The 24,241-nt window shown below is 47.0% G+C and overlaps 1 protein-coding gene across 1 annotated transcript in view; it reads left to right on the forward strand.

Annotated features, from left to right (window-relative positions):
* RYR2 (ryanodine receptor 2) overlaps positions 1 to 24,241 on the forward strand; it is a 535,670-nt gene that overhangs the window by 483,269 nt on the left and 28,160 nt on the right. Inside the window, exons 83-90 of the mRNA XM_039850351.1 lie at positions 8,045 to 8,125; positions 8,913 to 9,001; positions 10,407 to 10,535; positions 14,898 to 15,002; positions 17,365 to 17,446; positions 19,362 to 20,659; positions 21,461 to 21,525; positions 23,060 to 23,207. Coding sequence (XP_039706285.1) covers positions 8,045 to 8,125; positions 8,913 to 9,001; positions 10,407 to 10,535; positions 14,898 to 15,002; positions 17,365 to 17,446; positions 19,362 to 20,659; positions 21,461 to 21,525; positions 23,060 to 23,207 — 1,997 coding nt within the window. The remainder of the gene's footprint in view (positions 1 to 8,044; positions 8,126 to 8,912; positions 9,002 to 10,406; positions 10,536 to 14,897; positions 15,003 to 17,364; positions 17,447 to 19,361; positions 20,660 to 21,460; positions 21,526 to 23,059; positions 23,208 to 24,241) is intronic.

Below are 24,241 nucleotides of genomic sequence, written 5' to 3' on the forward strand. Positions count from 1 at the left end.
ATACAGGTTATTTTTAAGTGGGCAGCATGCACGGGCGACTCAGTGACAGTTCGTAATTGGGCGCTCACGCAGGTCACGCAAACCCAGCTGTCCACAGCGGCCATCGCCTCCTCTGTGTTTCAGACCTGTGGTCAGTGGCCCATCCTCTGGTCGGGCAGCAGATAAAGACCCTCATTAGAGAATGACTATAAAACAAGAACACACCAGGATGAACCGGATTAGAGGACGTCATTACCTTTAGCAACGTCCGGCTTTTGGGTCCTTCTGTCCCCATGGGCCCCTCAAAACACCCGTCCCCCCGTCACCTCCCGTCGAGCAGTTACACTCCACCGCGTGTGTCCAGACGTCTTTGCAAGTCCACATTGTTCGATGAGAGAAATTAAAGAGTAATGTTTGTGTTGAAATAACTCTGCTCACATAATTTAAATGTGCACAAAATAACCACTCTATAAACATATGTGTGTATAAACTAGAAAAAATTAATGCACAGTGCACTTAAAGCAGAAATAACTGTTGCCGTGCATTCATTTTAGTATTTATTAAGAAAAATATCTTCAATATTTTTGTATTGATTTGTTTTTATTTTTTTGTGTTTGATTTTTAAATGAATTTAGTTTTGGTAAGGCCGTATATGTTTATCTGTTTTCGCTTGTTTGGTGTGTTTCAGAGTTTTCTCATCAATATATTACTTTTGGAACATTGGGTCTTCTATAAAACTAATCTTGTTCCAAAAGTAAATATTTCCCCATCTACCATTTTTAGTCTGTGTGCCTTTCTGAAATAATTTAGACTTAACTAATCTCTCTAATTATCTCTGTATAATTTTGTTCTCACAATAGGAAAAAGAATTAGCTGCATATTTCTGGCTGTATTTACAGATTATCATTTATACATATTCTAATGCTTCTGCTACTAGATAAGTCCTGTGCGATTTTATTTTCTGCTTGGCAGCTGAATGTATAAGTTCAATCACCAAATATTAGTTGTACTGTTGCGACTAATATTTGTTAGCAGCCGTCAAGACAAATCACCAGCAGCACTCGAAACTTACTTAGTTTTTCTGAAGATTAACATCAAGCCGGAGCTCTTCAGTTTGTATCAACAGTCACGCCGCCTGGAGAACTCAGAGCCACCACAAATCTCTGGCCCGTGATCCACCTGCCTGTACCATCTCCCCGAAGTTTGGGGTGTTTTCTGGCTGTCAAGTGCCTAAAAATGAATGAATTCTGTTCACAGTCCGATGTCCCTGTCTTGGGATTAGCAATCTATTTTGTTTTTCTCAGTAGTTGTGGCCTAATGTTGCAAAAGCTCTGAACACGATTTCATCGATCATTCTTAGTCACTGTCGTCTCAGCCCCTACAAGGGGACAGTGGCCACCCAGGGTTACTTTACTGGGTTTTCTCTCTGTTGCCAGCCAGACATGGTGGGTTGGAATTATGTTTGTGGCCCCAAATCAGAAATAACTGGGTGAGAATGACCATCCTGATGTGAGAATTAGTTACATTTCTCAAGATGAGATGGTTTGATTTGTTTATTATTTTTCAACGCACACATACGCAAATATTTCCCAAACTGATGAACACGTTTTCTATTTTATTTTCTTACAAATCACAAAAGAAAAGCAAAACCTCAGCTCTTCGTTTTCCTCGTTTTCTTTGGACTCCTGTGAGTTCCGATCCTCCTCAGTCATCGCTCTTGAGTGTGAAAATCGTGGTAGATGAGCTTCCTCTTATTTATTTGTTCCTTGATTCATTGTGAGATTTGTGGACAGTCTTGATAGTGACGATTTTTGCGCATTTGTCCTTTTATAGACTGTTTTAACAAGTAGATTATTTCATTTTCACCATGATGCATCCTGCTGTTTTTTTAAAAGGGACGTACTAAGTTTTCCTTTTTTCCTTTTTCTGTGAGGATATGCAGTTATTAACATATTATACATGAAGGGGCGACACGCGTTGAAAATTATGTTCTTGAGTTCGTTTTTTCTGTGTCTTTCATTTAAAAGCATTTCCAGTAGACTCAGTGTTTGCGACTGCTGTGAGAATGGATGCCTCGCGGGCGTGGGCAGCGTCCCCCGTGGGGCGTCCGCCCGGGGCCTCCCGTGGCTGTCTGGCCGCCCGGACTGGGGTGCGGGGCCCGCGGGCCTGCCAGTTCCCTTCCCAGTGCTGGGAGCACTACGGTTTTCCGCTATTCCTTTGAAAAAATCACACATTAAAAACCGTCTTGACATAAAAACTAATTTTGATTCTTGAGATCGAATTCAGAGAATGGTAGAAATAGTAGCAAATATTTATTCTTCAAACTCCTAATAGCAAGATGGCAGTGGTGTTTCAGATAGCTTCTGGAAGACCTTATGTACAATGGGAATACGGGAGAGATGGGGTTTTTAAATAGCACGTAGCTCATCAGCGGCACTGCCAGGATTAAATCGTGCTTTCTGATCACACTGTCGCCTTAATTAGACACCTGCTGAGCGCATGCGCAGTGCGATTCACCAGCTCTGCGGACGTTAGCCAGTTCCCAGGTCCAGAACTTCGCGGACTCTAGTTTTTGGCATATTTAAAAAATTTCGGTTCCATGGCCATCTTTTGTTTCAGATTCTACAAAAGTTGAAGACAGTTTTGACCTTTGTAGGAGGAGGAAAGTCGATCATCCCTCCTGGACGATGTAGAACAGGCTGAAAAGCCTGCGTCCCTCAGCGATGTGGTGGCTTCAGAGGCTGAGGCCCCTGCAGAGCAGGCTCGGCCTGCAGACCGTAGTCCCGCAGAGCTAAGGCTCCTCCTAACCACTGCCTTTATTAGGCTCAATCTCTTCCTGGTGATGATAAAATGGCCGTAAATTATAAAGCCATGAAAGCGTGCAACCTAAGCGCTAAGCGCATGAACTTTCTGACACCCACATCCCTCCAATGAAGTGTTGTCCCATTTTATCGATAACAAGGCTGAGGGACAGAAAGGTTACATGGCTTGTCCGGGGTCGCACAGCGAAGTGTCAGGGCCAGGATAAACACAAGCCCTCTGCCCCACACCGTTTAATACCAGTTTCAGGAGCCAAGTCCCCCCTCCCCGCCCCCCACCAAAGACACACTCTCTCAGTGTTCTCTAGGGGCTGCTTTTGTGCCCAGCATCTTGGCTTAGGTAGTATTTTTTTTTTTAAGTAGTATTTTTTGTCTTTCTTACCTACTGTTTGTTGCTCCCTTCAAAGACAACAGTCTGTTGCCAATTTTTGCATTTTGTGGAAGTTTTAACATCACTTTTGAACTTTCTATGGCAACAAATGATATTCCCGGTCTGGTACTGAGATACCATTAGGAAATATGTGTTTCTGTAAGGTTTGTATGTAAAGATTTCAGACTAATCATGTATGTTTCTTTTGATACTGCTTATTCTTTTGATACTGATTATTGTCATGTAAGCTGGCCCTGTATTCCTACCCACCCCCTTAACTAAATTTGCCCCATTTCTACAAAAACCTGGACCTCTCACTTGTGTTTTTTTTTTTAAAAGAAAAACGGTTCTCTGCAGGAGTGTTTGGTAGCCTTGTGATGTGCTCGGTGTCGTCTCCTCTCTGTCTTCTTAGTCGTGTGTGTTTTCTTTCAACATGGAACAGTGTTTACAGCCAGAAACCTACATGGATCTTCCAAAGTTCATTTCACCTTGGAATGTTTTATGTTCTCCTCAGAACCATTTAGCCTCGTTCCTAAATCATCCTGAGCTTGAAAGTGCAATGTTCCTTGTCTCACGCTTCTTGGAAGGTAGTAGGAGATACTCCATTTCATTTTCTGATCATTTTTTGATCATCCTAGACTCCATAAGCAAGATGAAACTTCAAAGCTGAGCTGATTCCTCAGAAATTGTTTGCTTTTTTAAAGTACATAAAACATTAACTACCAGTGAACCTTCTGGAAGTTCCATCCATCTGATGATGTGCTGCATTGAGGTTCTTACTGTTATATTTATAGTGACCTCATCAAGTTTACGTGAAGTTGAAGCAAAACGGGTCCATTTTAATTAATTAATCAAAAGGATAATTAAAGCAAATTTTCAGTATTGGCTACCCTATCTTTTTGTTAGTATTTTTAGAGCTTAATTATTTATTGGCTATCTCTCACCCCAGATTTTCAGAGTCCTTTCATAAGTACAGCCCAGTGCCAACGCTTGGGTCTGACCACACATCTGCCATTCCTGTAGGCACACTTTTTCCTCAGGGAAAGCCCGTGAGTTGGTTCATGGCACTAAATAGGTTTTCTTAGCATCCTGGCACAGTTTTTAAACTTCGAAACACTCATTTGAATTTGACTGGCTGTCCTAGGCATTGGAGCTTTTTAGGGGGCTCGTGCAGACAGACTAGTAAACAGATAACATCAGGACAGCACTCTACATATATGAGGTGCAATACTTACCTGCAGGGGTATGGGAAGTGACCGGTGGCCAGAAGTAGGAGTTTGTCTGATAGATAAAGAAGCGAAGGAAGGCCTTTCAGTGGAAGGGAACAGCATCTGCAGAGTCTAAGCTACTGAAATTCTATTTTAGAAATATAGGTTTCTTCAAACTTACGACTTCACATCATTGAAACTTCACACTTATTCTTATTGTGCTTTGCATATTTCAAAGCAGTTATACTTATTTGAACTAATTTGATTCTCTCAACTACCCTGTGAAGTCAGGCAGTCAGAGATTGACCTTCTCAAAGCCACACATCTAGAAAACATTTTCCTTGGGCCCTAAAATTGGCAAAAGCAAGTAGGAGTTCACGCTTTAAATAACATATAGTGCATGTAATCAAGGATTAGCCAGTGACCCTCTTTATTACTGAAAAGACCTTTATGAAGTTTTGAAACTATGGCACAGTGAATTCAGAAAGACCATATAATGTTGAAATCCTACGACATTACTTGTCTCTCCATTAGACTAAGGACTTGGTGAGGTTAGGGATTATGTCCATTAGTTTTTTTAACCTCACAAGGTACCTAGCAAGGCACTTAATGAATGTTTATTCAAACCTTTAACACGTTAATAGCGACATTCGTAGGACATTAGTGAACATTACTTAATTTCTCAGTTGTTTACTGAACCACAAAATGGGATTCATATCAGCTGATTTATAGGATTATTGTAAATCTGAAATGAAATGATGAGAAAATATGTCTAGCACGGTGGCTGGCACACGGCAGTCACTAAGTATTCATTGTGAATCTGTTTAAAAATTTTTATTATTTGCTAGTTGAACTGTGTTATAAGTTAAACAGCCACATTTAAGCCATTTGAGCAATGACGTTAAAGTTACCCACGTGGAATCAAATACCTGACTTTTCACTATTTAAAAATATTGTTTGCCTTAGTCCTTCAGTTTTGCCAGTATACAAAATAGAAATTAAGTCCTCTAAAGGTCAGGAATCAGAATTATTTCCTCCACGGCAGCGGAGGGCTCTTGAGTTCTGTTTAACAAGCGTTTACGGGGAATTCTTAGGGTTCATGCTACTGACCCTTTAGCTTTTCATTATTGGTGATACCGCGGTGAAAAGACCTTACAACTAAGGGGTTTCGGCTTCTAAAGTCTATTTATCCTAATTCTATTGTTTTTACACATATACTAAATAGTCTTTTTATTTATTTCATTAACTTTTATTAGGAATTATTGGTCATTATCAATATTAATGATTGACAGCTAATAACGATTAAACCAAGATTTGTCTGGATATAAGGCCACAAACTGAGCCAGGACCATGGACGTTCTATTGAACTTAAGCAAATGCTTGTGTCCTTTTGTATTAATTGGGTCAACCAACCGTGAGTAAAACCGTGACCTTTAAAAGTGTGTTAACTTTATCAGATCTCTGAAATAGGAATTAATTTTTACTGGTAGCTTAAATAAATAAGGTCTACCTGGTATTATTTCCAAGTGAAAATTTATTTTTTGAGACCATTTTGATCCATTAAAATTCAAATGACTTTTCGAAAATACGAACACGTAATAAATACGGTTCATCCCATCGGACGTCGGCGCGATCTTTATTCAGCGCCGTCCCCTATGCCGCTAACTCTAACCTTCCCACAGTTCGTACAAATGGTCACATAGATTATGAAGAGCCATCAGGTGGACAGTGCCCATGGTCCCCGTTTTATAGATGAGAAAACTCAGGTGCAAAGAAGCAGCTCACCATCAGCAACAACATTAAAATAATTCTCATTTTATCACAGAATCAGAAATCGTAAGTCCCTTTCAATTCAAAAAGAAGGCCAAGGAGTGCGCTTCAGAGTTTTCACGTGGGTCCATCCAGCAGCTGCCACAAATGCTATTATTCTAGGAACGTAGAGCACTTTCAACTACATCTTACTCCGTTTCATGACTTGTCACTCATCTGAGTTCCCATCTTCCAATGGAATTTCTTTTGCATCCATCACCAAGCGGCTGGGGCTCCCGCGGCCCCCACAGACAGGACGCCGTCCCCCGTCTCTGTCACTGCGTCTCCTCTCTGCACCACTTTCAGAAGACACAGATGTGTTCCTTACACAGTAGCACCTACCTGACACCTGGTTCACCTGGTGGCCTTAGAGGCTCGGCCCCACCCCCCCCTGCTGTCCTTATGCATGTGAAGTTACTGGTGCGTGTGACAGTAGCTACAACCTCATGTCGCAAATCAGAGCAGTTTTAGGTCCACAGGTAGACTAAGTGGAGTTTATTTTAATATCACCTTTGCTGAATACTTTCTATCAAGCGTTCCTCATTCCACATTGACTGTATGAGCATCGAAAGTATATAAATGGTTTATCGATTCAGCTTTCTGGGGAAAGAAAACATTTTATATGGGCTCACCAGAAAAGAATCGATCTATGTAGCTGAAAATATTTTGATTTAAATATCAATTTAAAGACTCTTCTGATTAAAGTAGATTATGAAATGATACTGAGTATCATTGACGAAGAGTTTGCTTGCTTGTTAGCCTAGGCTGTTCTCCCTCATTTCCCTGTCCTGTCACGTAAACACTGAGGAATGGGCCCATCAGCCATGTCCGTGATTCCAAACAGTGGGCATTTAATGCTTAAGCTTGCCACAGGACTGATTCGTGTACCTGGTGATTATAGTTTGGTCACCAAATATCATATCTTACAAGCTTATAGGAAAACCAGTACAGTGATTTTTATGTACTTTTTTTTTAATGTTTATATTAGTTTTCAAAATGGTTTTGCCTCCTAACCTCCCATTACATGAAGCCTGTCACTTTGAAAGTCACAGACCGCACACCGGTAAGTCCACTGGCTCTGTCATCACGATCATTCGCACCTTTCGCTAAACACACGATCGCCGCCTAGTTTTCTTTCTTAACCCAAAGTATTTCCAGTCTGAAAAGTTATTATTTTTTCAATACGTAAAGACATTCATTCACTTGCCAAACGACATTTTTTCGTCCTTTTGCTTTCTGAACAACGTTAGATTCCAGAGCAGACACTCATATGTCGAGCATTTTTTCACTGACACTCCGTGCTTTTGAAATCAGTTTGCGTTTGTGTGGTGCGGTGTCTTTTCGGTGGTTGTTATTTGTTTCTTCGTGTTTTGCTTTGAAAATAACTCACAATCAAGATACATTTAAATCGAAATACCGGGGAAACATCTGAGCCCTTCATGCTTGCCCCGCAAATGTACTTAGTTTTTCATGAGGCAGAGGATGCGATTTAACTTTAACATTTGTAAGAGATGCCAAAATAATTTCTGTACCCATCTTACCAAAAAAAAAAAAAAAAAAAAAGACAAAGAAAGCACAGTTCAAATCTTCGGGATGTTTCTAAAATGTTGCCAAACCCATGCCATTTTTTCAGAGAGAAATCTGAGTTTTAAGGTTCAGTGTTCTTTTCTGACAAAGATAGCGGGCACCTGTCTGCCCAGCGCATGCCCTCATGGGCTCCAGACGGAGGAGGGGCTGCGATCTGTGATGGGTTATGGTTCAGAGAGATGCTAGGCTGACACACAGGTGTGACAGACGGAGGCGGGTCCAGCCGGGAGGGACATGCTGAGGGGATTAGTAATGTCTGGATTTTTCTGCAGGAGAAAAGGTCCTGCAGGATGATGAGTTCACCTGTGACCTCTTCCGCTTCCTGCAGCTGCTTTGTGAGGGACACAACTCAGGTTTGTGAGACCCAAGGCTGGACGATGACACCGAGGAGTAAGTGTTCTGAAGCCAGTGGTGACAGGAGCCTGTTAGTTCCAAATGTGCTTCGTCCCTGGAGTCAGCAAACAGACCTCGAGCATCACTCTGATGCACGGGTGCTGTGATGTTTTATATGCCGTGTTGCTGCTTCAAAGTCCTCTGTAGCCTGCACACTAATTCTTATCCGTTCTTATGTTAGAGAAGACAGGTCATAGGTGAAGAAAGACACACAGATTAGATAGACATCTACAGAGAATATGTAGCTTTATTTCCTATGTACCACTTCTCTGACTGGAGATGCACTTGTGGTCATTGTTCATATACCTATCTCTCTATCAGGCTAGTGCATCCATGAAGGCAGGAACTGGGGCTTAATTTTATCTTTGTTTCCCCAGCACTGAGCGCAGGACTGCGGAACAAATGGTTCCTGGATAAATAATTTAATGCTAGATCCTGAGGGTCGGCAGTCCTGTTGGTCCTCCCCATGCCCAAGGCTCTAGGGCTGGGAGTCAGGGAGCACGTGTCAGCAGCCTCTTAGACAAAAATTGAATATTGGTGTTCCATGAAGCACCTAGACATGTTTATGGGGTGGTCATTCACCTTTTATGGAAACTAAAATTATTTCATATTAAAACTGTCAGATAAAACACAACTCTTAGCCACAGTGATTTTGCGGGAGACATCATTTGCTTTGGGAGTTATTCAGATAACAATTCATTTTAAACTTTGGAATGACCTGTAATAACATCTTTTGATCTTACGTAGATTTTCAGAATTACCTGAGAACGCAGACTGGCAACAACACAACTGTTAACATCATCATCTCCACCGTCGATTACCTGCTGAGAGTCCAGGTACGGGCTGCCTCGCACACCTTAGTGACAAGCAAAGGGCTGCTTCATTGAAATAACATGGCAGATGAGTGTGGGACGCTGACGTGTTTTAACGTGCTTTGATTCGTGACCCGTCAGGAGTTTTCGAGATGTTTTGTGTTTGGTCACAGTCTCACCAAGTCTGGGGGTCAAACTATGACTGTCGTCTCTGTCTCTGATCCTGGATCGACTTCGCATATTGTTTTCTTTCTGAAAGTGTGTGCTTTTTCCCTTAAATTTTTTACCTTGATGACATTTGAAATTTTATTTTTATTTGGAAAGCACTTGCATGTTCTGCTTCTTCTGCAGTTGATAGATAAATGGGGTGGGGTGCGTGTGAATATTTGAAACCTTCTCAGGAGTGGGAAAGAAAGCTTTCAGACCACCTCCCACATACTTAAACTTAATACTCTCGTGTTAGTTCTTTTCAGCCATCCTAATATTTGAAATGATTTTAAAATTCAGCTTGACACACAGTCGGTTAAAAAATCTCTTTAACATTGTAGTAACCTTTTTTTGTTAATAAAGCCGAATCTGAGATGCAGGCCTCCACAGTAATGAGCACCTGATGTAACTTTTATTTATTAGAGAAGCCAGGTATAGTGCATTAAGAAATTGTACAAACTTTCAGTTTTTCCCTAAATCTGTGAGTACGTAAAAGCACAACACTTTATTACTTTAATGGGGAAAAAAGTCTGTTTTTAAAGCGAATAGCTCAAGAAGTGTTGCTTAAAACATGTTTGTGATTTTTTTTTAAGTCATATCTCAAAACCCAAATGTACTTTACACACTAGTGTGAATCACATTATTTATTTAGCTGGTTAAAATTCCTTCAAAATAGAAATGGTTGAAAACGTCCTGTCTGGGAAGATCGCTCTTAGCTGGCCGTTTGCTGGCAGGTGCTGTCAGCGTTTGTAAGTGATGGGTCAGTGTCTCCAGGGGCTGTTACAGGAGCAGGAACACCCTGGGGTCCTCACCAAGAAAACGTGAGTGGCGTTTTTGGAGAAACGGGAGGCCAGATATCTGTAACCCAAAAGTATTGTTCCACGGTTTATCTTATTTCTGTGCTCACGTAGTAAAGATGTAACCGCTCAGGGTTTAAATATGCATTAATCTGACTAATCCTTGTTTGTGAAGTTCAAGGTCACAGGACAATTTTCAAAGTCAGGTTTCAGCTGCTTCTCTTCTCTCCAGTGGTTATTTATATCTAGGAAGGACGTTGCCATAATGCGCATGTAGAAAATCGTTGGGAATCATATCTAATTCACAGATATTTTTGTTCACTGCCAAATCTGGTATTTGAAACGGTTTCGTATCATAGAGTTGAAAACCGACAGGTCCCTGGTCTCTTCAGAACGCGCCTGAACCCCGTGTCTCGCTTTTGCAGGAGTCGGTCAGCGATTTCTACTGGTTTTACTCCGGAAAAGATGTCATCGACGAGCAAGGACAGAGGAATTTCTCCAAAGCGATTCAAGTCGCAAAGCAAGTCTTCAACACGCTCACGGAGTACATTCAGGTAAACCTTCGAACGCTGCTGCTATTGGAGGAAAGAAAGAGAACAGAGTCCGCTGGCCAGCGCCGAAGTCCGTGGGAGAGCGCAGTGCGCCTGAGTGTCTTCCCGCCACATCCCCACTTCCAGTCACCCATCCCCAGGCTCCTAGCCAGTGAGGGCAATTCAGAGTTTAGGTCAAGGTGTGAACTTATGAGAAATGAGCTCACTCCGCGCTTTGGCAGACTGAGGTGTCACTAGCTCTCGGAGGCATGAACCGTGTGGTGACTGGTCTCTCCGGGGCCCGGCGTGTGTGTTGGAAGGGGGTGGGGGTTGGGGGGGCAAGGCAACCAACCGCTTTTTATAGTGTTTCTGGAAAAGCGAGGACGAGGTTTCATAGAAACTTTATAAAAACAGAAAGCAGTGTTTAAAACCTTATTTGAATATGTAATTATATAATTATGTAATGTAATCATGTATAACATAGGTAAATTTCCAAATACTATGAAGAATATACCCTTTTTTAAAAAAAAAAACAAAAACATTGATTTGTTTCATATTCTTTTTGAACTAAACTTGTCTTAACCTGCAGATTTTGAAAATATTTTATAAAATTCGGTTGGTTTTTTTTTCCAACCAGCACAACTCTGCTCCTTCCTAGCTGTCCAGTCTGTCACCTCCTCTTTGAATCTTCTATCTCCAGGGACATATTTACTCTGGCTCAGTGAGTCGCCCCACTGAAGTCCCACGTGCTAAGGAGAAGCGGGAGGCAGGAATTTATAGTTTGCTTCCCTAGACTAGACGTAAGCTCGGAGGGGGAGGAAGTTACGTAGACATGACAGATTGTGCCCCAGAGCTGGCGCGGCCACAGGGGTTCGAGGATGACTGCCTAGTGAACGAAGGGCTCGTGGCCCAGTGAGGCCGGCCATGGCTTAGGGCAGTGGAGGTGGGCGGCCCGTGTCCTACCTCGGAAGAATCTCACCTTTTCTAGTCTCTCCCAGGGTGGGAACCAGGACCCTTATTTCGACATTTCAAAATGGAAAAGCCACACTTGATCATCCTAATAACTTTTCTTTAACTAAAAGTGAATTTTAAATCAGTGTCAGTCCAATTTTCGTATCTTGCCCGGCTTCCGTTATTGCTGTACGGGCCCCATCCACGTCCAGAAGCATTAGGCCCGCTCAACGTGAGCTGTCCCGACTAACTGAGAGTGACCGATGACCTTAGCACGCCAGTGAATTTCACAGAAACAGTCAGGAAGAGGCTTTCTGTGCAACGAAGGAAACTCACGTGACTTTTCGACCAAGAGCGGGCATTTCTTGGTCCCAAAAATAAGTCAGGTTCTTGAATTTATATAAAAGTAGAAGCATCATTAACCTCTCACTACATAAAACATTCTTTATTCTAATTTATTGATATGAACATTCAAGGAATAGTAGGCAAAGGAGCATGGCTTATTATGGCTTGTTCATTTTTTAACTTCTCATTACTCCTTGTTTCTGTGACATTTTTTATGTAAATTAATCATTTCTGAAATACATATTTGAACAAAAACTTATTTTGGGATAATTTAGATATATGGAAAAGTTACAAAGACAGTACAGAGTGCTTTCACACACAACCCACGGCTGTCCCTAACCCTGGCGTTTCATGTAACCATGACACATTCGTCAAGACTAAGAAATTAACATCGGCACAATCCTGTAAACTACGTTACAGACCCTATTCTGGTTTTACCAGTTTTTTCATTAATGTCTTTTTCCTGTTTGAGGTTACCACATTGCAGTTAGCGAATGTGCTTTGAAGATGCTTGTCTTAGCATCGTACTCACTGGTGGTTATCGATGCTGTGAATCGCAGCCATTCGTGTTTTTTTGGACTGCGGCATTGCATGTTGCCTTCGATTCAGTTCTTGCTAATACAGAGAATTACGTAAGAGGGGCATCCAAACCATCCACGTAAAGGTCTTACCGCGAGAGCCCGTTCCAGTTTTGATAATGGGGGAGGAAGCACGTGAGCAGGAGGACATGGCATCGTCACAGATCCTAGACCATGAGAGAAAAAAGAAAGTTCGCCCCATGAGGGTCGACGGGAAAGCACGGCCGGCCTTCGGGGCGGTGGCCGCACGGGTGTGGGTGCTGTGGGCACTGTGCAGGCCGTGAGTGAGCAGGTGAAGCAGTAGGAAGGGCCGGTGTCCCTGGCAGGTGTCCCTGGCACGTGCGTGAGCAGCTGTCGGCCGCGCCTGCGAGGTGCATCCTGTGAGCTTCGCGTTCAGGAGGAAACGTGGGTGCTTCGGCCGTGGGCGTGCGGCTCTGTCACATGTTGCACACAGCTCTTGGTCACCCAGGGATTATAGATCTTCGTTCTTTGAAGTAGTTTAGCTTTCGATTAAAACCTTAAATGCCACATGAAGAAAATGTTTCCTGACTTGAAGAAAAGTCACACTGATGTCCTTGCAGTGGCGTTCTGGTGTCCAGCAGTGGCCTCCTGGGCTGGTGGCAGGAGCACAGCTGGCCGGGCTGGGACCACAGGGCAGTCCCGGCAGGCCGTTGCTGTGACGGCAGCGTGACTGTAACAGCCAGACAGGACTGACGGCCCCTGCACAGTCGCTGCGGCCTGGAGCACGGGCGGGCGAGTCCATTAGGCCGTAAGCTACGCGGCCGGCTTCCCCTCACGCCGTCTGTCACACGGGCTCCCGGGACCGCTGCCTTGCCGGTGTTCGCATGGATCTTGTGCACTGGCCCCTCTCAGACAGACAGAGTTCCTTCAGCATTTTGTCACAAGACGAGTGCCATTTCAGTGACAGCGCAGTGGCACAGTCACTTCACCCTTATCCAGCATGGAACCTCCCGTCACCCGTGGGCCTGACCGCATGCCAGAAAGGCCTCAGGGCTGAGGCTGGAGCCGAGAGTGAGGTCTGGGCCTCTGTACTGTCCCCCTTTAGGCTCCCTCTGTCCCCTTCCCCTCCCGTCAGCTCCTCGGTGTCCGGAAATGCGTCTTTCCCACCCAGTTTCAAGTCATCCCACAGACTGTGTCTGGCGGCTCCTCCCGCCTTGGGACCCCCTCCCCTTCCGGAGAGTCTCGTGGGCAGGGTTGGAGCTCGGAAGCCACCTGCCGGGTCGCCCCGTCAGAAACACGAGTCCTTCTTCTGTCACTCCGTGCTTCACGCCTCCTAGTTCCAGCCCTTACGCACCGCCTTCAGGACAGGCGAGGACTCCCGGGTCCTCCCTGGCCTCCTCCGTCCCTGGCGTCAGGAGCCGGAGGAGCAGCCCTCCCTCTCCCTCTGCGGCCGGAGTGGGAGTGGGGTGGGGGGTGGGGGGACGCTCTGTCCAGGGCTCCTCGGTCTCCCATTTGTCAGCGGGGCCGAGTCTGGCCCCTGCTATGGAACGTGGATGTACTTGGCACTCACTGTCCTGTTCAGCTGTGAGGCCACCAAGAAGCCGACGCAGGACAGCCCCATTTCCGCACTCTTCAGGGTCCTCAGTGCGGCCATCTCTTCTGGCCACTGTTTCTAGAGTGGAATCTTAAAGTTTTAATGCTCTCCCTTATTACGAGTCATTTGTCTAAAGGAATGAGTAAATTGAAAGTTAAGAACTGTGTCGTATATGTTTTTTCTTTTGAAATCTCGTTATTTATTTTCCTGGTTGATGTGAACGTGTTTGCAAAACTTAGAGATTGCATAATTTTTACCTGGGAAGTCAGAAGAGAAATTGGCTCCATCCGAACCTTCTGCCTGCTGTAACCAACTCTCTAGTACCACACAGAGGTCACTTTGAGAGCAAGGTTAGGCTCCGATGCCCTCGGATTCTGGGTTCATAAAGTTAGACTAATTATTAATCTTTCAAAATCTCAGTGGTTGTATGATTTGTCAACAGTTGTACGATTAATAAAGCATGGAACGTTTTTTCCCCGTCTATATGAATGCTTTATCATGGTTACTTTTTAGCTATATGAAGTATCGCTCTCATTTTAAGCATAATCCCAGATTCTTTTCGTACAAGGTAGTAAGTGCTGGTCGATATGATTCAACAGCCAAAACAACTGAATCTTACCCTTCTCCTCTAGGGGAAATCAAAGCCAGGAGAAAATGAAACGATTAACCCTTCTTTTTTGTTCGTGTGTTATTATTTATGGAGAAACAGAACCTGAAATCTGTTGAGAAACTGTTTTTTTTTTTTTGTATTTATTGTATTAGACATTTCAGAGAAGCGTGTGCTCACGCCTGAGGGCACTGTGCCGTTCCCACCGCTGCGTCTCTTTCATTTTGGGTTCTGTCTTTGCAGATAACGTGTTGGTGACAAGATATCATTCCGTCCCTATTGTTGTCAAGTTCGCCTTGGCGGATGAGAAGGTCGGGAATGACGCGGTTGCTGTATTTATTTCTCTGCAGGGCCCGTGCACTGGCAACCAGCAGAGTCTGGCCCACAGCCGGCTCTGGGACGCGGTGGTGGGCTTTCTGCACGTGTTTGCCCACATGCAGATGAAGCTGTCTCAGGTAGGTCAGCCGCCTCCCGCCCCCTCAACGCCAGGCTGGAGACCGATCACTGGCAAATGACACATGCTTTCCTCTGTTCGAATACTGTCATTCTTAGATTAGTTCCTTATACATCTTTTACCCTTCATTTAAAAACATTTTCTTTAGAAGAATTTTATGCACGCTGAGAATAGGGGGGACCGTTATTCAGAACTGAGAACACTAGACGTTGAGGAACTGGATTCATGGAGAAATGGGAGAGTGTAGTCTCCGGACACTGAACCATTTCCGACCCTGCATGGCCACTTCTGTGACTTCCTGCTGGGTCTTCCCTCCCCCGCCCCTGGAGAGGCTTCTCGGCTGCCACCAGGCCAGCTGAGCCGGGGGGATTTTGTTACAGGGTTGAAACAAGCCACTGTTTCTCAGTAGACAGCCCTCACACACTAATGGAAAATTTAACTTCGCGAAAATCAAAGAGAAAAAAGTAACCGTAAGGATAAGCCAGTAAAAAGTAGATTTTGCAACACGTTTTAATGTTCATTTGGGAACACGTTGAAAATATCAGCATGTTTTTCCCGCTATTATGTCTGTTTTATTTGAAGCTAAGAGACGCATAAGTAGAAAAATTCTTCATGTAGATCTTGAGTGACTGTGTCTCTTTGAAGCGGCGAGTTTTGCTGGATGTCCTGCCAGCCGACACGCGTGTCAGGGCTCGGGTCCTTGCCAGGCTCGGGTGGAGGAAAGAGCCGGATGCAAAGTCGGGGGGTTTCACTCCCACGTCCCGTCGCTGGGCCGGCGCCCGCCCCCTCTAGGCCGCCTTTCTCCTCTCACAGCCTGGGGATCCTCACCCCTGCCCCGGCCTAACGCAGGAGCATCTCGTCAGAGCTAATCAGAGCAGACACTGGCTGAAGGGTCAGGGCGGGTTGTGACCAACAGTAACTGTTGCTGTAGGTAAGAGAGGCCAGTGTGAACTCACAGATTTGCACAGAGATTTGCACAGAGGTGACTGGGTGTTTTAAAGGGAAGGTGAGGGGCTGTGGAAGGTGAGCTGGGCCTCAGCGGAGTCATGGAAGTTAAAAAGGGTCGGTCCACGTCATTGCTGTGAGGCCAGCTGTGTCTGCCAGGTGGCAGTCACCAAGCCAGGCTCCTTCCCTCCCACGGAGACCGGGGACAGAGGCCGGGTCCTCAGGTGGTGGAACAGACAGTACGCTTTCTGGCAGCCTCGAGGGCACTCTAAGGGGGCAGGGTCATCTGGGGACATGGCCCTGAGCTGCTAGACACTCTGCGAGTGTTGGTTCCCATCTTCGTAGACCAGGGTTGGGGCCTAGTGGAGACGAGGGCTCATAGGGGCCTGGCTGGAGTTTGGTCAAGGAGAGACTGTTTGTCACTATCTAGCTATGGGTGACTTCAGCCCAGTAAGGAAAGGTCGTGATGCTTTCATCCAGTCACTAATGACATTTTAGTAAGTTGAGGAAACCAGCGGGGACCTAGAGAGCTCTCGTTTTGAGGCGTGGCCTCGATTCATTAATACCTGGAGGCTGTTCGCCCCGTTTGCAGACTTGGTCAAGGTAACAGCTCTTCAGAAAGAAAAAAGTTTCATGTTTCTAGCAATGTAGAAATGTAGCTTCACATGTAGTGAAATCCAATTGAGTAAAATGATACCTGTTGTCATTAAAAAAATTCATGGTGAAAATCAAAAGCAAAAACAAAAAAACCCAGAAAATTTTAACAAGAGAAATGTCAGAGAACTTAATAAAAACAGTAGACAAGATGCACTGTGCATTATGCCTTTGGGTACACTTAGGGACATTTTTGGTTACCTTTGTGTTAGATAAGTGTACCTCCTATCACTTACACGCCAGGATAAGTTAATTTTCCAAGATAAGTTAATTTTTACAAAATATGCAGCATCTTCGTATAAGAAGTCAGAAAAGAAAAACGTTCTGTGCAGACTTTCCCAGTGACAGGAAGATGTCGGCGTGCGGAACGCAGAGTCCCGCAGCCTAGAGAGCCCGCCCTGCGCCTTGCTTCTCGCGCCCTGCGCCCCATGCCCCGTGCCTTGCCCTGTGCCCTGTGCCCTGTGCCTCGCTTCCCGCATCCACAGCCCGCGCCCCGTGCCATGCCCTGCGCCCCACGCCCTGCGCCTTGTGCTCTGCCAGCCCCGCATCCCACGCCCCGCGCCCCGCCGTGTCCTCGCGGACGCTCACACACGTCACCCGGAACCGGCCGCACACAGTGCGGTCCCGGGCGCGGGCTTCGGCGGGCGCCTGGCCGGCTGTGGCTTCCGTCGCGCCCCCCGCTGCCTGTCCGCGGAGTGTCGAGCGCGTGGCGATCTCGCTGCAGCTTCCTCGTGATCTCAAACGCAGTGTGTTCACGGTTTCAGGATTCCAGTCAAATCGAGCTGCTAAAGGAGCTGATGGACCTGCAGAAGGACATGGTGGTGATGCTGCTGTCCATGCTGGAAGGTAGCTGCGCCTCGCACGCTTATCGATGTGTTTATTTTAGACGTGTTCGGCTTCCCGAGATCGTTTAAGCCGCAAACAATAAAATGCCCACCCTGAGATGTGGCGGATGCTTGGATTTATGGAGGTTTTATTACTCTTAAGTTTGTTTTAAAAAAAAAACAACAAAAAACAGCAGCCCTGAGTGTCTCGGTGACACACCTCGGGAAGGAAACCACTAGGGCCCCCTAGGGGCTCTCTGCCCGTAGCGACACCCCACGCCCCGGAGAGGACGCCCTCCGGGAAGATGAGCGGCAGGATTTATTTGTTGGGGAGCAGTCAGTGGGACCACAGGCGTCTGATACACGCCAACTGTGTGAGCTTCTGCTCTGAGCCGCCCGCAGTGGGACCCAGGGGTGCTGCGGGAGACGCCGCCCACGCTGGGCCCCAGGGTGCTGCGGGAGACGCCGCCCACGCTGGGCCCCGGGGTGCTGCGGGAGACGCCGCCCACGCTGGCGCCTCGTCCCCCCTCCCCACGCCCTCCTGGCCTTCCCTCCTCATTTCCTTTGCCATTGTGTCTCTTCTGCAGCTGGCTGAGAGCTTGGTCCCCGGCTCTGCCGCCAGCACGGGTGACCCAGTCACACCTCCATTGTTCATGTTCCTCTGTGACAAGGAGATAATGAGAATTCCGTGCAATTTGGTGAATAGGAGCACAGCAACTAACAGCGTTTGCTATTCTGTAGCCTATCCGTTTTTCTTAAGCCTTCCTGATTTGTGTCCGCCTTGCATTGTGCGGGCCGCGCTGCGCTTAAGCGGCAGCCACGCCTCGCCTGGGACTTCAGAGGTTCACCGTTTGCCTAAAACCCTTTGCTGGCGGCCGCTTTATGCCCTTGGAGCGCAGGAGCCTTTCACACAACGCAGCTCAAGTTTAGTCTAAATAATAACCATGAGCACAGGCACTGCGGCGGCAGCAGCCACAGCTTAAAATTCTCCTCTTTAGAATGTGCCCGCGCCTGGTTTAAGTCCTTACGTTACCCTAATACCGGGGTTCAGAGTTCGATAGTGTCATTACCACTGTTTGACCCGTGAGGAACCGCGATGCGGAGAAGCTAAGAGCCCGGCCAGGCCGCTCGGCTGGGCGAGGGGGGCCGCTCAGCCGGGTGAGGGGGGGGCGCACGCTGTCAGCCACGGTGGTCGCTGCTGCGCAGACGGGCTCGGCACACCTCTCAGCGAGCACCCTTCTCCCCCTTCTTCTGTCTGTCTGGATGTTACACAGGGGTAAACGCATCCCACGATTCTGATTTAGAATAGTGTCTAATTTTCTCAAGCTTATCAGTGATCCGCCCTTTCCTGACTGTAAGCCTTCTGGACCCTGAAGGAATGCCGAGCGATGCTGTACGTTTCAAATTGAAACCACATGCAACTTGCTCTCAAGGGCCCTGTTAGAAGTCTGGCACTGACCCTCAACAACTGCGTCACGTGCCTTGCTGAACCTCGGTCTCCTCAATAATAAAATTAGAATGAATAAAAAGTACCTGCCTCACAGACGTATGAACGGGTGTTGTGCGTAAGGAGTGATTTTTCCACCCTGAAAGGCTGCGGAAATGCTCGTTATTAATATGAGGGTAGTTTTCAGGTCAGGCTTTGGGATATAAATGTTTTTCCATTTTCCTTGTCCTAAAACCTGTCGCTTCTTTGATCGGTTTAAGGAAAACAATAGTCAGCCTTTGTTTTACGTGTGTTAGTCTAATTACTTTGCAAACACGGCTTTGCGTGTGTTTGTGTAATCACAGTAATTATCCGGGTTTTCCCAAGACTTTACGTGTTGGAGGTCGCCAAGGGCCATCCTCGAGCCAGACAGGGAGGCCTATCCGTCACTTCTCTAGTGACGCTGCTTGCGCAGGTACTCGTTTTGAACACGTGTGATCTCTCCCACCAGGTAACGTCGTGAACGGGACCATCGGCAAGCAGATGGTCGACATGCTTGTGGAGTCTTCCAACAACGTGGAGATGATTCTCAAGTTCTTCGACATGTTCTTAAAACTGAAGGACTTGACATCCTCTGACACATTTAAGGAATATGACCCCGATGGCAAGGGCGTCATTTCCAAGAGGGAGTTCCACAAAGTGATGGAAAGCCACAAGCACTACACGCAGTCAGAGACCGAGTTCCTCCTGTCCTGCGCGGAGACGGACGAGAACGAGACCCTCGACTACGAGGAATTCGTCAAACGTTTCCACGAGCCCGCGAAGGACATCGGCTTCAACGTCGCCGTGCTCCTGACGAACCTTTCCGAGCACATGCCCAACGACACGCGGCTGCAGACCTTCCTGGAGCTGGCCGAGAGCGTGCTCAACTACTTCCAGCCCTTCCTGGGCCGCATCGAGATCATGGGCAGCGCCAAGCGCATCGAGAGGGTTTACTTCGAAATCAGCAAGTCCAGCCGGACGCAGTGGGAGAAGCCGCAGGTCAAGGAGTCCAAGAGGCAGTTCATCTTCGATGTGGTCAACGAGGGCGGCGAGAAGGAGAAGATGGAGCTCTTCGTGAACTTCTGCGAGGACACCATCTTCGAGATGCAGCTGGCGGCCCAGATCTCGGAGTCGGACTTGAACGAGCGCTCGGCCAGCAAAGAGGAGAGCGAGGCGGAGAAGCCCGAGGAGCAGGGGCCGCGCATGGCCTTCTTCTCCATGCTGACCGTCGCGACCGCCTTGCTCGCCCTCAGGCACAACGCCCTGACCCTTCTGCGCATGCTCAGCCTGAAGAGCCTGCGGAAGCAGATGAAGAAGGTGAAGAAGATGACGGTGAGGGACATGGCTGCTGCCCTCTTCTCCTCCTACTGGGGCGTGTCGCGGAGCCTCCTGCACTTCGCGGCCAGCGTGCTCAGAGGCTTCTCCCGCATCGTCTGCGGCCTGCTCCTGGGAGGCAGCCTCGTGGAAGGCGCCAAGAAGATCCGAGTGGCCGAGCTCCTGGCCAACATGCCGGACCCCACGCAGGACGAGGTGAGGGGAGACGGCGAGGAGGCCGAGAGGAAGCCGCTGGAGGCCGCCCTGCCCTCGGAGGACCTCACGGACCTGAAGGAGCTGGCGGAGGAAAGCGACCTCCTCTCAGACATATTTGGCTTGGATCTGAAGAGAGAAGGAGGACAGTACAAGCTCATCCCTCATAACCCGAACGCCGGCCTCAGCGACCTCATGAGCAACCCCGTCCCCACCCCCGAGGTGCAAGACAAGTGTCAGGTACCTGACCCCAGGAGGGACAGAGAGCAACCCCCTCCCCACCCCCGAGGTGCAAGACAGGTGTCAGGTTCCTGACCTCTAAGCCGCAGTGGCCCTCAGGACCCTGGGGGGGACAGGGAGTGAGCTTCCCGTCGGTGTCCGCGCTGGCATCAGAGTGTGCTCAACACATCACTCGAGTTTCCGGGAGAAATGGCTTTTTGGTCAGCGATGCCAGCTGTTTGCAGCTTTGCAAATTAGTGAATTATCTTTCCTAGCCGTAAGCTTCGGTACCACCCGATGGCATCCGCCAGCGGAACTGCCGTTCCGTCCCTGGGTATTTGACGAGCACTCACCCCAGGTGTCACGCCCAGGGATCTCAGGGGATTGGTGAATGTGAGATGCGGTCAGTGCCTTCGGGCCGCTTTAGAGAGTGATTAGAGAGAGAGAAGGAACCTTCGTGAAAAAGCTGGGAAATCATTCCGTTCAGAGGCGTAGCCGCAGGCAGTGGAGGCTGCACCTGCCGAGAGGACGGAAGCCAGCAGTCAGGTGACACTAGGAACGGGGCGTCACTGGCCCTGGGGGATGAGCGAGTCGAGGCGGGGCGTGAGCTGAAGAAGGGTGTTTCTGGAACGAGACGGAGGGTGGGGGCGCACGTGCGTGGAGGGGCCTCGGGCCCAGCCGTGACGCACGCGTGGCGCGTCACCTCGACGGAGGCAGAGGGTCCTTTACGGGTCGCGGTTTGGCACGCGGTCGCAGGGCCCCTGGAACTGATGCAGAGGTGATGTGCGACCTGCTTCTCTCTTCCCCTCTGCCCCGTTCAAGGAACAGAAGGCAAAAGAGGAGGAAAAGGAAGAAAAAGAAGAGAAATCGGAGCCTGACAAAGCCGGGTACGTGCGGCTTCTCGTGCTGCTCTTGCTTGGGCTGCGCTCTGCCTTCGGGCCGGTGGGGCCGTCGTCTCGGTGGGCAGGCTCACCCTGAGGGTCGGCGCGGACGCCCGCCCGGGCTGCCGGCCAGGCTCTTCCTCCTGCCCCGTCTGGATTCTGTTTCCCCCTCAGCAGAAAAGCCCAGGCTCTGCGAGGCTCCCACAGACGCCGGTGGCCGTGGTCTGCTCTCCAGCAGGACCTGCGTTTCTGCCCTCGGAGGGTGGGGAGGACACGCTCATTCTGACTGCCGCAGCCGGGGTCCTTGAGGAGAGCCAGGTCCAGAGGTGGTCCCGGGCCACACGCACACATGCTGGGAAGTTTGTTAAAGACAGACCCCGCCCCCGCCCCAGAAACGCCCGCCCCGGGGGCCGATCTGAGGGCAGCGGGAAGGGGTAGAGCTGGGCAGGAGGCAGCAGGAATGTGTAATATCCTCCTGACACTGGCTTTCTGGAAATATAACATGACAGGTTTAAATACCTCTACGTGCACATTTTTAAAAATCGGGCGAATCAGATTTTTTAGTCCCAATAACGCCGCTGTTCTCACACAGCAGTTTATTTACTTATTTTTCTCCTCTCTCCCGGCATTTTCTTTGCCCTGTTTTCATTGCTCGTTTTTTGTAGTTAGCACTATTCATGGTCAGGTCTCGCACTCTTGGATGGGTTATAAAAATGGCCACATAAATGACAGTTAGCGTGAGATGTGGACATGTGTAACGGAGCACACACACAGTCATTTCAATGGCAGCCGTTTAATATTTAAAAATAATATTCAATTAGATCTCACAGGTTGGGGTTAGGTGTTGGTTTTGAATATGTAGGTTTTGTGTGTGTGACTACACATGCATAAATACACTTTCATGAAAGATTAGTATTTTGTACTTAGATTTTAGATACCAAATTTTAGTGTTTCCAATTTCATTATTGGCAGCAAAATTAATAATTGACATTTTTATACATGTGAACAACCAAATGCGTACGTCTCTAATTTTAAGTCCTGACGGCTAGCCAGTGTTCAAGACTGACCATCAAAATCATAGTTTAAAAATACGGTGTGTCGGAAAGTCACAGTGGAAAAAGTGCTCATTATTATTCTCTTTCAATGAAACACCGTATCTCACAGTTTGAGGGGAATCGTGCTGTGTGCAGACACGAAGACCCTTCCGCCTGTAAAATGCCCTTCAGATGCAGACTTCACAGAATTATCCATCCGTAGGAGGCCATGATGAGAAATCTTGCCCTAATTCTTAAAAGTCTGAATATTATAGTTCATTGGAAGTGAAAGTAGTTTTCTTTAACGTTTATTAATTTTATTGGGATAACATTAGTTAATAAAATTACGTAGGTTTCAAAAGTACAGTTCTCATGCATCGTCTGTATACTGAGAAAGTTGTTTTCAAAAAGCATACTCTTTTAAATATCTGTTCATTTGTATTTTTCGCTACAAACCCTACCCTTTGCTTTCTGGATGGCATATATGTGTTCATCTGTGTTCACAGGGGAGAAAATGGGGAAAAAGAAGAAAAAGCCAAGGAAGAGAAAGGCAAACAGAAGCTCCGGCCGCTGCACACACACAGATACGGGGAGCCAGAGGCCCCCGAGTCAGCATTCTGGAAGAAAATCATAGCTTATCAACAGAAGCTGCTAGTAAGACGTTTTGGAATGAATGTTGTTATGTCGTATGTGAGACCTTAAAATTCAGGCTCAGTAGCTACTCGACCTCCTGTGGGTGGCAGTCAGGGAACCAGGTCAGATCCGCGGGTAGATTCGGTCCGCCCATCTCGGCGTGTTCGTGTTTCCTAGCGAATAGCGCTGGTCCGCTGCTCGCCGGGGTCAAACCCGTAACCTCTGTGTGCACTCATGTGACCCGAACCCGCGGGATTCAGGGAGTGCTGGCACCCAGCGTCCTCCCACAAAGACTTCGGGGCAAGTCCATGCATGCATTCCGGGCCCCTCCCTGTGCGGGACACCGTGCGGGGCTCTGCGGGTCATTAGGCAAAGCATTGGTGCCTAACTCATCCTGACCCAGCTAGTTGGGACGCCTGAAACATCCACATTGTACTAAAAATCCAGTTATAAAAACATTAACAGAATGAGTCAGCTCTCCAATAATAAGGTCTATTCAAAATTATTCTTTAAATAGAAATAAATTTTAAAAAGAATGAAGAGGGAGAAGATCTTTAAGTAGCGTCCTATATATTTTACAGAAATGTCGTGCAAATTAATAAAACGACGTGTTCGTCTTTGGAAAACAAGGAAAGACATTGTTGTTCTCTATCTCTACTCATATGCACACAGGATGGAACTTTTAACAATTACGCTTGAAAGACCTTTTATTTGTGTGTGTGTGTGTGTGTGTGTGTATACACACATTATATGATATTTTAAAGCAGGAAAAGTTTGGGAAATGAGTGTGCAGAATAAACCTGTATTCTGACCAATAATGTCAGACCTAGAAATTAAGAGCAACACTCTTCACAATAAAACCATTTGAAGGTCAAACTCATATTTAATGTTTTACAGCCTTTGAAAATCAGAAACAATTAAGAAACTCGGTGTACTTTAGAACTTCACCTATAAGAGAAATGTTTAAAAGTGATTTCATTAGTGCAATTACATATATATATATATATATATATTTTATATAATTTAGGAAAATACACACGTTTTAACTACGTTTT

The sequence above is a fragment of the Pteropus medius genome, unplaced genomic scaffold, assembly GCF_902729225.1.
Source record: "Pteropus medius unplaced genomic scaffold, Ma_sr-lr_union100, whole genome shotgun sequence".
NCBI classification, from domain to species: Eukaryota; Metazoa; Chordata; class Mammalia; order Chiroptera; family Pteropodidae; genus Pteropus; species Pteropus medius.